At 36.9% G+C, this 15627-nt stretch overlaps 1 protein-coding gene across 1 annotated transcript in view; it reads right to left on the bottom strand.

Annotated features, from left to right (window-relative positions):
• IQGAP2 (IQ motif containing GTPase activating protein 2) overlaps nucleotides 1–15627 on the bottom strand; it is a 285989-nt gene that overhangs the window by 33802 nt on the left and 236560 nt on the right. The window contains exons 22-27 of the mRNA XM_081284983.1: nucleotides 8682–8831; nucleotides 5507–5670; nucleotides 3336–3560; nucleotides 1811–1951; nucleotides 1366–1450; nucleotides 457–689 (exon numbers count right to left, since the gene is read on the bottom strand). Of these exons, the coding sequence (XP_081141109.1) occupies nucleotides 457–689; nucleotides 1366–1450; nucleotides 1811–1951; nucleotides 3336–3560; nucleotides 5507–5670; nucleotides 8682–8831 (998 nt within the window). The remainder of the gene's footprint in view (nucleotides 1–456; nucleotides 690–1365; nucleotides 1451–1810; nucleotides 1952–3335; nucleotides 3561–5506; nucleotides 5671–8681; nucleotides 8832–15627) is intronic.

The following is a 15627-nucleotide window of genomic DNA, read 5'->3' as shown; positions in this document are numbered from 1 at the left end:
TTTTCCCAACCTTTCAAAACAAAATACTCCATTTCCTCCTGTTGTTTGTTGCAGATAAGGCAAATTCTTCCTGTCGGGAAAACAACTCAGTCTTTTCTAAAGTTACCCTCGTACGTTCAACAAAACAGAAATTGACTAGTTTTAGTGTTTCATTCTAAGTAGTACAAGTGTGTAACATACCAGGAAGAGTAAGCATTTCATTTTGCCAATAGCAGAAATTATACATGTAGGAAGCATTCAGTGTGGCAGGAATACTAGGGGTGGGAAGGGAATGCCTGGGCATCAGCAACCTAGCCTGCTCTTCCTTCCCTTCTCCTTCCTTCAGTGGCAATTGATAGAAGAAATGCATGGAGTCACTGGGGTCCCTGTTTTCTACCCCAACAATACCAGCTCCAGGCACACATTGCTCTTGCCCACCTCCTTGCATGTTTCTTCAAACCTAACATCCCCTCTCACCTGAATTTCTGATATGTCTCTGATAAATAATTGTTCATAGATGAGAGATGCTCGTTTTCTCCTTCAAACAGCTTGTTGGAGGCTGCGTGCTGAAGAACCTTGGCCACTGACCCCAAGTTTCTCCTTTGGTCAGAATTGATCTGACCTCCAGCTGTCATGTCAATGATATCAAAGCCATCTGGAGCTACAATGGCGGGGTTCTTGTACCGATAGTACAGGAGATTTCCAACAATCTGAGGTGATGCAAAAGAAAAATACCATTTTTAAGAGAGAAAAATCTAAGAGTTTTTTGATTAAAGTGCATATTCATCACATTTCCCAAGTGAAAGGAGATCATTTGATCATTTTCCGTTTTTTATCTGTTTGTTTGTTTGAAGGATTGAACACAGGGGGACTTTACCACTGAGCAATATCCCCAGACATTTTTATGTTTTTTTATTTTGAGACACGGTCCAACTAAATTGCTTAGGGCCTTGCTAAGTTGCGGAGGCTGGCTTTCAACTTGTGATCTTCCTGCCTTAGGCCTCCAAGTTGCTGAGATTACAGGTGTGTGCCACCACACCCTGTGCAGATCATTTTCTGATGTGTACCCTAACAAAGCATTAAGTAAAGGCAGTGAATACAACCATACACTAATATAGTTAACAAAACTATCTTTGGTGAAAAATATGCTAATCGCCCCCAAAATGTTCTAATACAAAAAAACTGCAGTCATGTCTAAGATTTCTAAGTTAACCTTAGCATAATCAATAATCTTGATAGTCTTTAGAAAGAGAAGTCTTGCAGCTTATTATAAATAGTCATGAGGTTATAACATGAGGTTAAAAAAAATCTTACAAAATGGTATGTTGGTAATTTTGGTCAGACCCCCAAAAAGAAGCTATGGTGAGAGTACCCTTGAAAATCTACCTTTAATAGCTCATCTTCTGTGGCATCAGGGAATTTCTCATGGATCGAATTCTTCAGTACTTTGGCTATATACCTCAATCCATAACTACATACAAAACAGATGACAAAAGAAAATAATGGAAAAAGGCTAAGTGAGGAAGAAACAAACAGCAATTGTTCCAGTCAACTAAAGCTGAGCAGTTTCCCTAAAAAGTAAACATAAAATGGGATGGTAATGGAATCACAGGACTTCCACTGACGATAATAACTGAGCAGTGTTTGTGGCTATGACCAAAATATCATTCCTTCTTTAGAGAATAGTTGTGAATTTAAAAGGTAAATGTGATCCTCTTCAAATAGTTAGCACAATGTGAGGAGAACTCTATCTTCACTGCAGGGGCTTATCTTACACAGGATTCTGAGAACTTCAGCAAATAATGCCAAAGTTGCTACAAATCCAACTTACGGCAGTAGATCAAGGGAGGAAATGATAGAATTCAGGACTTTGTCGGTGACTCTTCTTAGGTTCTCAATGGATGCCTCCAGTTTGTTTTTCACTTCTGGGTACGTTAGAGCTTGTTCTGTGGTCACATCATAAGGCAACTTGCTGAAAACACAAGCACTTTAAATTAACTGGAGCCTTAGGTATAAATATTAGTATTCCTGCCAAGTTGGCTCTACAGTTCAGTTTTTTTTTGTAAGTGAACTGGATGGATGTTGCTCACTTGATTCCAATAATAAGATTCTGCTAAGTGAAGTGTCAGATATGCCTTCTGCCACCAGCGGAGCAGGAGGGACTCCAGGACACCCTCTGGGCTCTTTTGAAATTAGAAAAGGTAGACCTATGTAATATGGATCCAGCTAACTTTTATTTTATTTATTTATCTATCTATCTATCTATTTATTTATTTTTGGTATGGTGCAGAAATTGGATTGCTCAAGGCCTTGTGTGCACTAGGCAAGGGCTTTACCACTGGGCTGGGGATATGGCTCAGAGGCAGAGTGCTTGCCAAGCAGCATACACTAGGCCCTGGGTCTAATCCCCAGCACAGCAACAATAACAACAATAACAACAACCACCAAATAAAACCAATGAACCATACCCTGGCTCCTACTTTCTTTGCATTAAAAATCTGAATTATTATTAAAAGTAATATGTTCATCACAGAAAAAAATTACACTGAAGTAAAGTAAAAAAAATAGTACCAATACATAGAACCCGTTTTCATGCATCTGCCTAACTTTCCAAGTCCTCCTCTATACATGTGTGTATGGGACCCATATATTCATATGTATGATGCAATTTGTGTATATACCCATTCTATACAGATCCTATGTATATGTGAGATAGATATAACCAATAATTTAAAAAAAGATAATGGGGTATTATTCCTAATTGCATCTATATCACTATCACAATCATTTAATAAATTCTCCAAAGCTAAATATTTTGACTTTTCCTGAATTTTCACTCTTAGAGTGCTATGACAACCACCCATATAATTCTCTGTGCATATCTTCAGTATTTTACAAGATATACTTTTGCAAGAAATTAAAAGCTAGGATTGAATAAATCCATAAATTACCACCCAGAATAAGCCCATCTAACTGAATTCTTAATAGTTATGCACAGAACTTGCTTACTTGGTAACTAAACCAGGATTCTCCTCAGGTGAAGAGAAAGCATATACCACATCTAGATCTAGGGTTAGTAACACATGAGGGATAAACAAGGGAGAAGATTACAATATTTGTGGCATTGGGGAGCCACTGATTCCGAAGTTTGAAAATACCACTTAGTATCAAGATGACCAAAAGCTCAAGAATATGAGATATGCAGGAGCGAATATGCAGGAGCGAATATTTTGAATTGAAAACTGACTTTTCACAGTAAATTTTTTTGGCTTAACAGAGTTGAAGAATATATATCAATGAATATGTAAAAATGATCAGAAAACGTTAGTGAAAACCATCATTCCTGACTTTGTTACCTGGCTTCTCCAGTTTGTGTTTCTAGTTGGTTCACCCAAGCCTTGTACACCTCTACAGGGTTGGTATTGATGATCAGGTTCTTGTCATCAATGATTTCTTTTACTACTGGAGCCAGAAGTTGGCGCAGGCTGTTCTGTCCTCGGGCACCTCTGTTGAAGCTGACCACCATCTTGATGACTGTAGGGTTACCGGTGACTATGTCCTGTACCTGGTCCACCTTCGACCTAAACAAAGCCCAGCCCAAAATTAAATGGTTTGATTCTATGGATAGAATTTTCAACAATGTCTCCCTGGCAGGCAAGAGCATTTTAGAGTTTAATTTTTTTTCCATGAAGATCAAGGTTGGTGTGATTTGAATAAAAACAATTATTTGTAAGATGTATTTCTTATCTGAACATTTTAAGGATCTAAAAATAAGGTCTCAGCCTCAATTTTAATCTAGGAGGCAGGTATGAATTGAAAATGAACCAAGACAACAATACTGGGTGACACTATACAAGGAATGTAATATTCTCCAGTTATCACATTTCAAAAATAACTTTCTTGATCAAATAAACTGTCTCTACACCTTCAGATCTCACTCAACTCATTGCAATGCAGCGTCTAGGCACAGTGCATGGCTGAGAAAGCTCTTCTCGACTTTGATAGCTGCTTTTCATGACTTCTTTTCTCTTTCCTCTGTCTAACCCCCCTTGACCTCCTCCCTCTTGACCACTCCTCCTCCCTTTTCTACTTCTTTCCCTTTAGGGTCTTGACAGTGCCTTTTTTCTAGTTCTTATCTTACCTAGTTATTCTTTTTTACTTCCTTTGCTGGTTTCTCCTCCAGTTTTAAATTCTGGTTTCTTTCCCTTTTTGACTAATTTTATGTATAAATGGGATGAACCAGTGGTCAAACAAAATAACTAACTGATGCTGTCCCCTCAGAATTCACTCACCTGGCACAACCACCATTCTTTTTAGGACTTGTTCTCTGACCTCAATTTCTAATCTGTACCTTCTCCCCAGGGGCCAGTCTGACATTTCCAATTTTCTCCACCTACAGCTCAAACTCAGTGTATTAAACAGTAAGCTGTGTCTGTTTTCCTTCTGACTCCATTTTTCTGACCTGTGTAGCTTCAATTCATCCTGTATGTACACTATTGGTAGATCCGTCTTCTAAGAAAACCAATGTGGTCATGCCAATACCCTGTTCAGAAATTGTTCACAGCTGCCCAGAAAGTAAACAGAACCTCAATACCTGGGCTTCTACTCTGTGTCTCCAGTGATCTGGCCCCACCCCATCTTTCCTGCTTTATCCCTTTCTCGAATGAGTGTCTTTTACACCACTATTTCTCTATCTCATCTTTTAAGAGCTCTAGTTTTTCCTTCAAAATTTTGGGTCAAGCAGCTCCTCCTCTTCCATAAAATCTGCTTCAGTAGTCCTACAGGGAGCACCTCCTTCCATCTGTCTAGTCTGCTACATTGCATTTGTCGCTCATTTAGTACTCACACACTCCCCACTGCAGGGCATTATGCTTCTCATGCCTCATTATCTCTCATGCCAGCTTATAGACACCCCCTGGGCAGGGCTGCCTGGCTCATCTGCTTCAGAAACCCAGAGGAACTAGCAGAGCATAAGTTCCCAAGAAATTAGACAGCCAATTATGGTCTCTCTTGGCTTACGACATTTCTCATGTATTTTTTTTTTTTTGGGGGGGGGAGCATTTGTTACAGTTAACTGCACATTCTTTACATCAGCTAAGAGAGAATAAATTAGCAAGAGCAGCTAAGAACTGTAGCAGAGATCATGATCATGATCTGCATCCTACCTATTTATAGCTCTATTTCTTAGAGAGTTTTGATAAAATACATTTTTTCATTAATAAGCTTTTGGTTTTGGTTAATAAACTTTTGGTTTCCAATTGTTGTAGACATACAAAATAAAAAGTTAATTTAGCCCTAGAAAAGGGATCACTGTGGGAAAAAGCTGAACTGCAGAACAGTTCTAACAATGCCAAAATGAAACCATCCATTGAGATTCCATTTCAATTTCAAGAAATTTCATATATTTTAATATGCACGAATAACATACCACAATAATTTAAAAATTACTTTAGTAAACCTGAAAAAAGTCACCACTAAAAAAAGGACCTATGCATTGGTATTTTTACATACATATTTGTATACATACTTTATTTCTTCCTCCAGAGCAGTTTTAAAAAGCTTGAGGAGTAAGAACTCTTCCCGCTGATTAGAGGCATAATTGTACAGTGTGAAAATAACAGTGTCCATAAATTTAGTTGACTTGTTCTGTGGCATCTGGAAAATCAGCTTAGCCAAGTATGAAGGATTTGTCTAAATGGAAAGAGGGAAAAGGAAAACACAAAACCCCCACACACTGTACGTTAATAAATTATTAAAGCAGAAAGCAGTATCTAATTCCTTGCTATTTAGTGACTTAATGTCATTAAAAGCAATATAAACACATACCTGACACATAACCTTAAGAGGTATCAAATAATATTATTAATACTATAGTATAAAGGTAGCTATATTAGTTATGATAGGATTTATGTTATATATATATATATATAAAATAAGAATGAACTAAGGCAATACAGACTGGCCTAGAGTGATTGATAGATAAATAAAGAGAACATCTTCTGAGACTAGAAAGAAAAAGGCTAGGTTATGTGTGGAGACAATGAGATGGCCATGCTGCTCAGGAGATCTGCTGAGAAAAATTCCAGAAGGACATGACCAAAAAATTGGCAAAAGAGATTTTTAAAAGACTGACAGTAATTCAGAACAACTGATGTGCAGCCCTGATCCACTAATGGAGTCCATTAGACTCAGCACCTGCCTTCACAGTCTTAGGATTTTCCTCAATAGCTACACCAATGGGGCAGAGATTCAAAGAGAAATAATACTATTGAGAGAGGAAATGATTCATATAGAAAACAATTTAAAGATTTTAAAGTAAAAAAGTCATTCACTTTTTAAAAAATAAATTTATTTTATTTATTTATTTTTATGTGGTCCTGAGGATTAAACCCAGTGCCTCACACATGCTAGGCAAGCACTCTACTACTAAGTCACAATCATGACCCTCACACAGAAAAATTTAAGACTCCTTCTCTTCATCATCATCACCCCTGCCCCCATACCTTTTTTTTTTTTTTTTTTTTTTGGTACTGGGGATTGTACCCAGGGGCTCCCACATGCTAAGGAAATGCTCTACCACTGAGTTACATTCCCAAGCTTTTTTATTTATTTTTAAAATTTTGAGACAGAGTCTTGCTAAGTTGCCCAAACTGGCCTTGAACTTGCAACTTTCCTGCCTCAGCCTCCCCAATAGCTGGGATTACAAGCATGTGTCACCATACCTGGCTTCATCTTCCTTCTGATGAGAAAAGAAAATGTTTAATTTACATGCTTGAAGACTAGTATTCACCTAGTATACTCTATAGCAACTAATTAGGCTTTAAGGGTTTCAAGAAAATCCAAATTTTGGTTTACTTATTACTTAGGTTGACTTTTGAGCTCATAATAATTGGTTAAAATTTTATGAAGCAGCAGCTCAGGACAACATTTTCTTGACAGCTCTGTAATGATTCTTTTCTAACACTAAACAGGTGGAAATTACGAGAAAGGAAACTCGCTATAGGACTAAAGAAAGAAAGCTATTTGCCATTTCTCCTCAGGTGACCCCAAATCTTCAAAACTTAGGCTGCTACTGAAGAAATGAACTCAAAGCAATCCTTTACTAGCTGACCTGCTGCTGTGGTTGAGACTCCTTGCTAAAGGGCAATGCCCAACCCATTTGCTGTCCTGAAATGTCTACACTGATTTTAGGTTAATGTCTCAAAAAGAAAAAAAAAAAAAAAAAAAAAGAGGAAAAGATGGAGAAAAAAACATAAGAGACACTTCACTTCATACAACTGAATGGCCCTGCCCTGGGACTATTAGTTTGGGATAATTTGGGGCATAAAACTCAATGGAGTTATTCTAACCATGTTCCTGTCCTTTTTCTAATTCCCACTAATAGGTCTTATTTACAACAAGGTAAGAAGTCCAAGGCCAGTGGCTAAATTTTTACTTTTCTTATGACTGGTTTAGTAAATTTAGAAAAACTAAATCTTAACCTACATAAGCTTGGATTTTCATGGATGTAAAAAATAATAAGTGCCTAAGATTAGATTTACAACTGGTGATTGACTACTAATTGAAATCAATTAGACATAAAACCTTCCCTGCTTAATATGAGCCTCCTTTGTTTCTGCGAAGATTTTTGGATTCCACAATTTTAAGTATTTATATTTTTCTTTCTATGCTGCCACATGGTGGCCATCTGAGGCAACTACATCTGTTTGAAGAAGATATTTTCCCATTCATTATTCCAAGTAGAGAATTTTTGAACCTAAAGTAACATCTACCAAAACTAACACTTAGTCACTCAACTGGGATAGACGCATCCTTATTTATGGTTTCTATCATGTGTTCTCTATATCAGTGACATCCTCAAGCAAAGATTCAGGCTTCTCCAGGCTTTGAAGGAATCAATGACTCACAGCAAGGGACACTGGACTCTCACAAGAAAGAACTACTGATTCTCGTCTTATGGAAAAGTTTTCTTGGTGAAGCATAGGCTTGGACCTTTTACCATCACCTACCCAGTTTCCTCTGTGATTAATTTTATGTGTTAGTAGGGTGGATGGGGTAAATCAACGGTCAAGCAAAACAAGAACTGGTCCATTAAAGGGCAAACATAACCAATTAAATCTAATAGTTCTTACCAGAACTCTGGAAGTAATGGAAAATTACAATTCATTTATATCATAGTTATGCTATGAAAATAATGAAATACAAAAGGCTCATTATTTCCTAATCCCAAGCCTCTTGCTCTTTTTTCTCAAATAAGGGCAGGCAGGTTTTGGTAAACATCTGTTTTTCACAGTTATTTTAGCTTTTTTCATGGTTAACAGTCTGTGTCATTACTAGATCTATACCATTTTTGCAGATCACATAGTATAATATAGTCATATTTTTGTAGATCACTGTAGTATAATACAGTCATGGACCCTGAAGTAAAATGCCTGGTTTTCAAAGCTTTCACCTTACAATTTAATAACTGTGTTTCCATTTTCTCATCTGGCAAATCGAAAATGATAGCACTCACTGTCTCCTGGTTCCCAGAATCATAGTAAGATGATATGTGTAAAGCACCTAAAACAGCACTTAGTATTTGGTAAGGGCTCAAAACATGCAAATCATTATTGCTGAAGTGTGGGGAAAGATCCACCATAAACCACAAACACAACAATATGTTTATTCAAAACTCATAGTGAAAGATAAATTGTGCTCACCTGTAGAAGGTAAAACAGCTGTTGATAGGTTTCTAGTGTTTTTCTCCTCTCCTTACTCAAGCTTTTGATTCCCTGGTGTTCAGTGTTATTCAGTATTTCCATTTCTCCTCCTTTTTTCTTATTCAGTTTTGTTCTGTGTGAGATTACATCCTGTAAAGAATTTCAGGACATTACTGTTTTGTACTCTGGTATTACTTACCTCATCCCTGTACACCCAGAAGCACACTCGTGAATTTGGCTTCTGTAACAGGTATTCTCTGAAGCTGTATTATTTACTCCTAGGATTTAATGTAGGCACCAAAAAAATTCAATAGAGAATAATACTTTTTAACAACCGATGCTGGAACACTGGGTGTCCACATTCAAAAGAATGAAGTCAGACTCCTGCCTCACAACATAAACAAAAATTCACCAAAAGAGATGAAAGAATAAAATATAAGAGCCCAAACTATAAAACTCTTGAAAGAAAAACCAGACATACATTTCTGTGACTTTAGATTAGACAATAGTTTTTTAAATAGGAGACCAAAAGCATAAGTGATAAAAGTAAAAAAACGTCCTTTGTTACAATGTAAACTTTGTGTTTTAAAGGCTACTATGAAAATAAAAAACAATTCACAGAATGGGAGAAAATATTCACAAATCCTGTATTAGATAAAAGACTTGTATCCAGAATAAATAACTCTCTTTCAACTAAAATATAAAAAGATGAATAACTCCAGTTAAAAAAGTGGACAAAGGATTTGAAATGACATTTTCCCAAAAAAGATATAAAAATGGCTAAAAAACACATTGAGAGATGCTCAACATCATTGCTTATCAGGGGATCCAAATCAAATCTACAACGAGATATCATTTCATACTAATTAGGACGGCTACCACAAAAAAGGGAATATATCGGTGAGGATTTGAATGTGCTAGAAACATTATAGCTTGTTAGTAGAGATCATCATGTTAAGTGAAATAAATCAAATTCAGAAGGTCAAAGGTTGTATGTTTTCTCTCATATGTAGAAGCTAGAGAGGAAAAAAGAAAGATGGGGCTGGATCTCATAAAAAAAATCAAAGGGAGCTCAAAAGCAGAAAGGGACCAAGGGGTGGGAGGTGGGAAGGTTAGGAAGGAGGTGCTGGGGAGTGATATGGGCCAAATGATAGTGTTATATAATGTGTAAATATAAATATGCAACAAAAATCCCATAATTATATACAACTATAATGCACCAATAAAAATATGGAAAAAATGGTGTGGACCCTCAGAAGAAATTTGGCAGTTCTTCAGAAGTTCAACATAGAATCACCAGATGACTCAACAATTCCACTCTCAGGCATATATTTAAGCATACAAAAAATATATGTCCCCACAAAACCCCGTACCTGAGTGTTAACAGCAACAATATTTAAGAGGCACAAAGTAGAAATAACCTAATGTTCATCAGCTGATAAACAGATAGACAAAATGGTATTCCATACAATTTTTATTGAAGAGTATTTTTCAATAAAAAGGAAGGAAATACTGTTTTATGCTATAATACAGGTAAAACTTAAGAACAAGATGTTAAGTGAAAAAAGTGATTCACGGTGTCTCGCGTGTATAATTCCATGTATATGAAATGTCCAGCATAGACCACGGTATATAGATAGAAATAAGATTAATAGTTTCCATGGCCAGGTGTGTAGAGAGAATGCAGAGCTATTGTTAGTAAATACACAGGTCCTTTTAAAAAAAATTAAAATATAATTCAGATATTATACTATAAAATTCATCTTAGCAGTGTACAATTCAGTGGTGTTTAGGATATTCACTAGGTTGCACAACCATTATCACCATCTAATTTCAGAACATTTTTCTTGGGAGTACGGAGTGATGAAAATGTTCTAGAATTAGATAGAAATGGTCAAAAAAATCTTGTGACTATCTTAAAACAACCTTGAATTGTACATTTTAAAGTGTGACTTCTATCTCAATATAGAAAAGTACTTGTAAAAATGAGTATTATAGAAATTAGATATGAAAGGGAAAGGAATCCTCTAAATATTTAGCAGAATTAAAGATTTTCTTTCTCTATCATGATCTTTTAATCCTTTATAGGGAATCTTGGAAAATGTGGTTGAAAGTGGTCACTTTGGAAGCTTAAAGGTTAGGACCAAGATTAGGTCCTTCAGATGAGGGTCTATCAGAAGTTTTTACAGAGATCCATAGTAAGAAATATATTTTCTATCTTGTGTTGGTGAACATACTATAGGAAACAATACTTATCATCCTTACTACTGGGACCTACTCTGATATTTGCGATTCATTTTTACTCTATTCCAATTGTTGCCAATTGTGACACACTAAGCTGACTTCATGACCTTCTAATGGCACATGACTCACATTTGAAAGGAGTCACTTGTTCTAGAGTGCCATCCCTGCCTATAGACTGGATCACTGTCCTAAAGAGTAAGTGGAGGGCTGGGGATGCGGCTCAAGCGGTAGCGCACTCGCCTGGCATGCGTGCGGCCCGGGTTCGATCCTCAGCACCACATACCAACAAAGATGTTGTGTCCGCCGAGAACTAAAAAATAAATATTAAAAATTCTCTCTCTCTCTCTCACTCTCTCTCCTCTCTCACTCTCTCTTAAAAAAAAAAAAAAAAAAGAGTCCTAAAGAGTAAGTGGAAAGAAAGTTTGTTTTCCTAAAATAATGTTTGGTGTTTCACTGAGCTCTTAGCCCAACCTCTACAAGAGAACTCTATTTGCAGCCAGCATCAAGAAAGCTTGACTGCACTGGTCCTTGGAAGAAGCACTATGGTACTTGGGGCAGTATAGTGTTTTTCTGTGAATACACTATTGACCATCTAGGATCCTTGGTTCCTTCCCGATAAATATCAAAGCAGTCCCTAGTCATTTTTTAAATATTTATTTTTTAGTTATAAGTCCCTGGTCATTTTTTCCCCTAGTCTTTTGATGACTGAAAATGTGCCTGCCCCCATTTCCAGATGCCTCTGGGGATAATAAACACTGCCAGGTCTTGCCAAAAGGTCAAGATCTAGTAACTCAATTCGCCCCTCATGGGGGTCAGCCAAGAGGAAGAAATAGAACTTTTCAGCTCCAGGATATGTAAGATAGCTCCATGTGGTTATATCCATTGCTTACAGAAAGATTTTATTCTTTCTCATTCTCAGCTTAGAGAGGACTTACCCACTTACTTCTGTCACCCTAATTATTTATACTGGGAGAGAGAAAGGGTATTTGATTTGCATTTCCATGGAATTTCCTAAGAAAGCCACATTCCCCCCTCGCTTTGCCAATGTATAAAATAGATTTAAGAGAAAGGACGTGTAGTTACCACTGGATACAGGGTAAGTGAAGGTCTGGGCAGGTGACTGTCTAAATATCTTTATCTATAAATCCCAAACATTGCTAGAGTAACTCTGGTTTATAGTGCCATTTAATCCAGGTATCTGCTCTTCAAATTATTGGTGACATGTAAATCATTCAACTCCTCAAAGACGTGAACTAAGTCTATTACTCTAGTTTTAAATATATGGTAGGAAAAAACCTTTTTACCTATAATCCGTCACCATCCCTCCCAACCACACATTTTCAATGGAAGCCACTCTAAAAGCTGGAGACTTTGTTTTGTTGCAGGGTAATGGTTTTTGACTTACAGATGAGAAGACAGGGTAGGGGTTGTGGAAAAGCTCTGGGGCAGAACTCAATTTCTATCCTTTAGAAGTAGAGGTTTCATGAAGGCAGAAATGGAGGAAGCAAAGGGCAGAGCTCGGGAGGGGGAAAGAAGGGAGCGCCCTGCAGATGTACCAGTGCCTGTCTGTGGGGGGTCCAAGGGCAGTGCCCCTGTCATGGATAAGCCCTTTTTCCTTCTTCCCAGGAAATTCTGACTGGCTAACAAAATGCTCTGGTGTGAATGTGAAGCTCTGTTTTGGGAAGCTTGAAGAAGGAAACAAGGACCAACCCAGACAGGGGTTACAAACACAGGCAGATACTTTAACTAACCAAAACTTAATTTTCTTAATTATTCTTACTTAATTCATATTGAACATTAAAGGAATATTGGTTTGAAGGAGCAAGAGTATTTAGCTTCTTCATGATAATTCCACATCTCAACGTTGCCCTTTTGTCACCATCTTTTCCGGTCCCTTCATAGTAGGATATCTGCGTGCAGCTAATATGTTAGGATATAAACAGTTTTGTAGAAGGAACGGGTTAACACAAAGAACCTGACTTTTGCAATCATAAAAATAAGGGTATCCGCAAAGAATAATTAGCTTTGTGACCTTGCACAAGTTAACCTAGGTCTCAGTGGTCTAACTAAAAAAAAAAAAAAATGGGTTTAGTAATAATAATCTTATAGAAGGTTTATAAGGTTGCTGTGAAAGTTAAATACAATATACACAAATCATCAAGCATATTTCTAATGAGGAAAAGGTTAGAAAACATGGCCAAGAACACATGCTAATACAAATAGTGAAATGGTATAATTAGGAGGTACTGGTCTGCAAATCTGGGTTGTTGCATGATATAGCAAACTCTTGACTGGAGATAATACTGAAAGATTTACTTTTAGTTTCTATATTAATCTCATCTGAATTTATACTTATTTTTTCCCTCTTATGCCTTTAAGAAACTTGACTTCAATTGCTTTGTGTTCTCCAAGATGTTCTTTTTGTCTAAAACAAATGTCAGTCACTTCACTAACGGCTGATTTGAGTTTTTTCTCAGCAAGAAAAACAATAAGAGAGGTAAATAGGAGCCTACATCCTGGGAACAAATTTTTACTCCTCACACTTCAGATAGAGCCCTAATATCCAGAGTATACAAAGAACTCAAAAAATTAAACAATAAGAAAACAAATAACCCAATCAACAAATGGGCCAAAGACCTGAACAGACACTTCTCAGAGGAGGATATACAATCAATCAACAAGTACATGAAAAAATGCTCACCATCTCTAGCAGTCAGAGAAATGCAAATCAAAACCACCCTAAGATACCATCTCACTCCAGTAAGACTGGCAGTCATTTTGAAGTCAAACAACAACAAGTGCTGGTGAGGATGTGGGGAAAAGGGTACTCTTATACATTGCTGGTGGGACTGCAAATTGGTGAGGCCAATTTGGAAAGCAGTATGGAGATTCCTGAGAAAGCTGGGAATGGAACCACCATTTGACCCAGCTATTGCCCTTCTCGGACTATTCCCTGAAGACCTTAAAAGAGCGTACTACAGGGATACTGCCACATCGATGTTCATAGCAGCACAATTCACAATAGCTAGACTGTGGAACCAACCCAGATGCCCTTCAATAGATGAATGGATAAAAAAATGTGGCATTTATACACAATGGAGTATTACACAGCACTAAAAAATGACAAAATCATGGAATTTGCAGGGAAATGGATGGCATTAGAGCAGATTATGTTAAGTGAAGCTAGCCAATCCCTAAAAAACAAATGCCAAATGTCTTCTTTGATATAATGAGAGCAACTAAGAACAGAGCAGGGAGGAAGAGCAGGAGGAAAAGACTAACATTAAACAGAGACATGAGGTGGGAGGGAAAGGGAGAGAAAAGTGAAATTGCATGGAAATGGAAGGAGACCCTCATTTTTACACAAAATTACATATAAGAGGTTGTGAGGGGAATGGGAAAAAAAAAACAAGGAGAGAAATGAATTATAGTAGATGGGGTAGAGAGAGAAGATGGGAGGGGAGGGGAGGGGGATAATAGAGGATAGGAAAGATAGCAGAATACAACCGTCACTAATATGGCATCATGTAAAAATGTGGATGTGTAACCGATGTGATTCTGCAATCTGTAATTGGGGTATAAATGGGAGTTCATAACCCACTTGAATCTAATGTATGAAATATGATATGTCAAGAGCTTTGTAATGTTTTGAACAACCAATAAAAAAAAGTGATAGAAAAAATACTACTATCAATGTTAAGATCAAAGACAACATATTTAAAATAATTATCGTTTAACTTCTGATAAATATTGGATATAAACTTGGTGTTTGAAAATGTAAGTTGAAAAATTAACTTTACCATATTTCTGTATGTGCACATTTTTGTTTTGTTTGGACAGAGTTTTGCAGTGTGGCCCTGGCTGGACTTGAACCCCTGTGGAATCAACTAATCCTTCTGCCTCAGCCTCCAGAGTAGCTGGGACTAGAGATAAACCCCACTGTGCCTGGCTTGAAAAATTAATCTTGTTTCGTAGTGCTATCAAGTGAATAATAAATGCATTTTTAAAAAGCAAAAAAACAAAAACAAAAACAAAAACAAAAAACCTAACCCTGCAAACATTCAGAGAGATCTAGAATTCTGCCATGGTTGTATTTCTTCAAGATACACACTATTTAAACTATAAGACTTCATTTTGAAAGGCAAGATATTTCCTGTTTACAACATCATGGGGACAGGGCACAACAGCAGTTTAAGGCTATAAAAGGCATTCTCTCCAGGACCTTCTGGAATATATTATACTGTGGAAGTTTTTTTTTATGTGAATCAAACAAATACAAATCCATGATTTTTAAATGAATGAAGTATTACTGTATTTCAGGATAAAATAAAGAAAATAGGGTTAAATATAGAACATTTAAATTGCAGTTTTATTTTTGAATATTTAGAAAATATGATCATATCCTATTTTTCACCCTGCTCTGTTTTTCTTAGTTTCTCTTAGACTCTTTCCCTGGTATCTTCATGAGCTCGGGAGGACAAGGGTGGGGCATTTGTGTGCCCACTTGACAAGGTATCCTATGGCTGCTCACTTACTCTCTACCTTTGACCCACTGTAGCTTTCTCTGAACTTCTGGAAGGTTAGCTGTCCTCTTTGAACTCTTAGTTTTCTGAAAACTGATTTGGCATATCAGAAAGGAACAGGGACATGGAGAGAGATCGTACCCGAGAAATGCATTCTTCAGTAAAAAATAACTCTTTTT

Source organism: Spermophilus citellus (genome assembly GCF_964194105.1).
Source record: "Spermophilus citellus genome assembly, chromosome: 1".
In the NCBI taxonomy this organism is placed as follows: Eukaryota; Metazoa; Chordata; class Mammalia; order Rodentia; family Sciuridae; genus Spermophilus; species Spermophilus citellus.
This window is presented reverse-complemented; position numbering and strand designations above follow the sequence as displayed.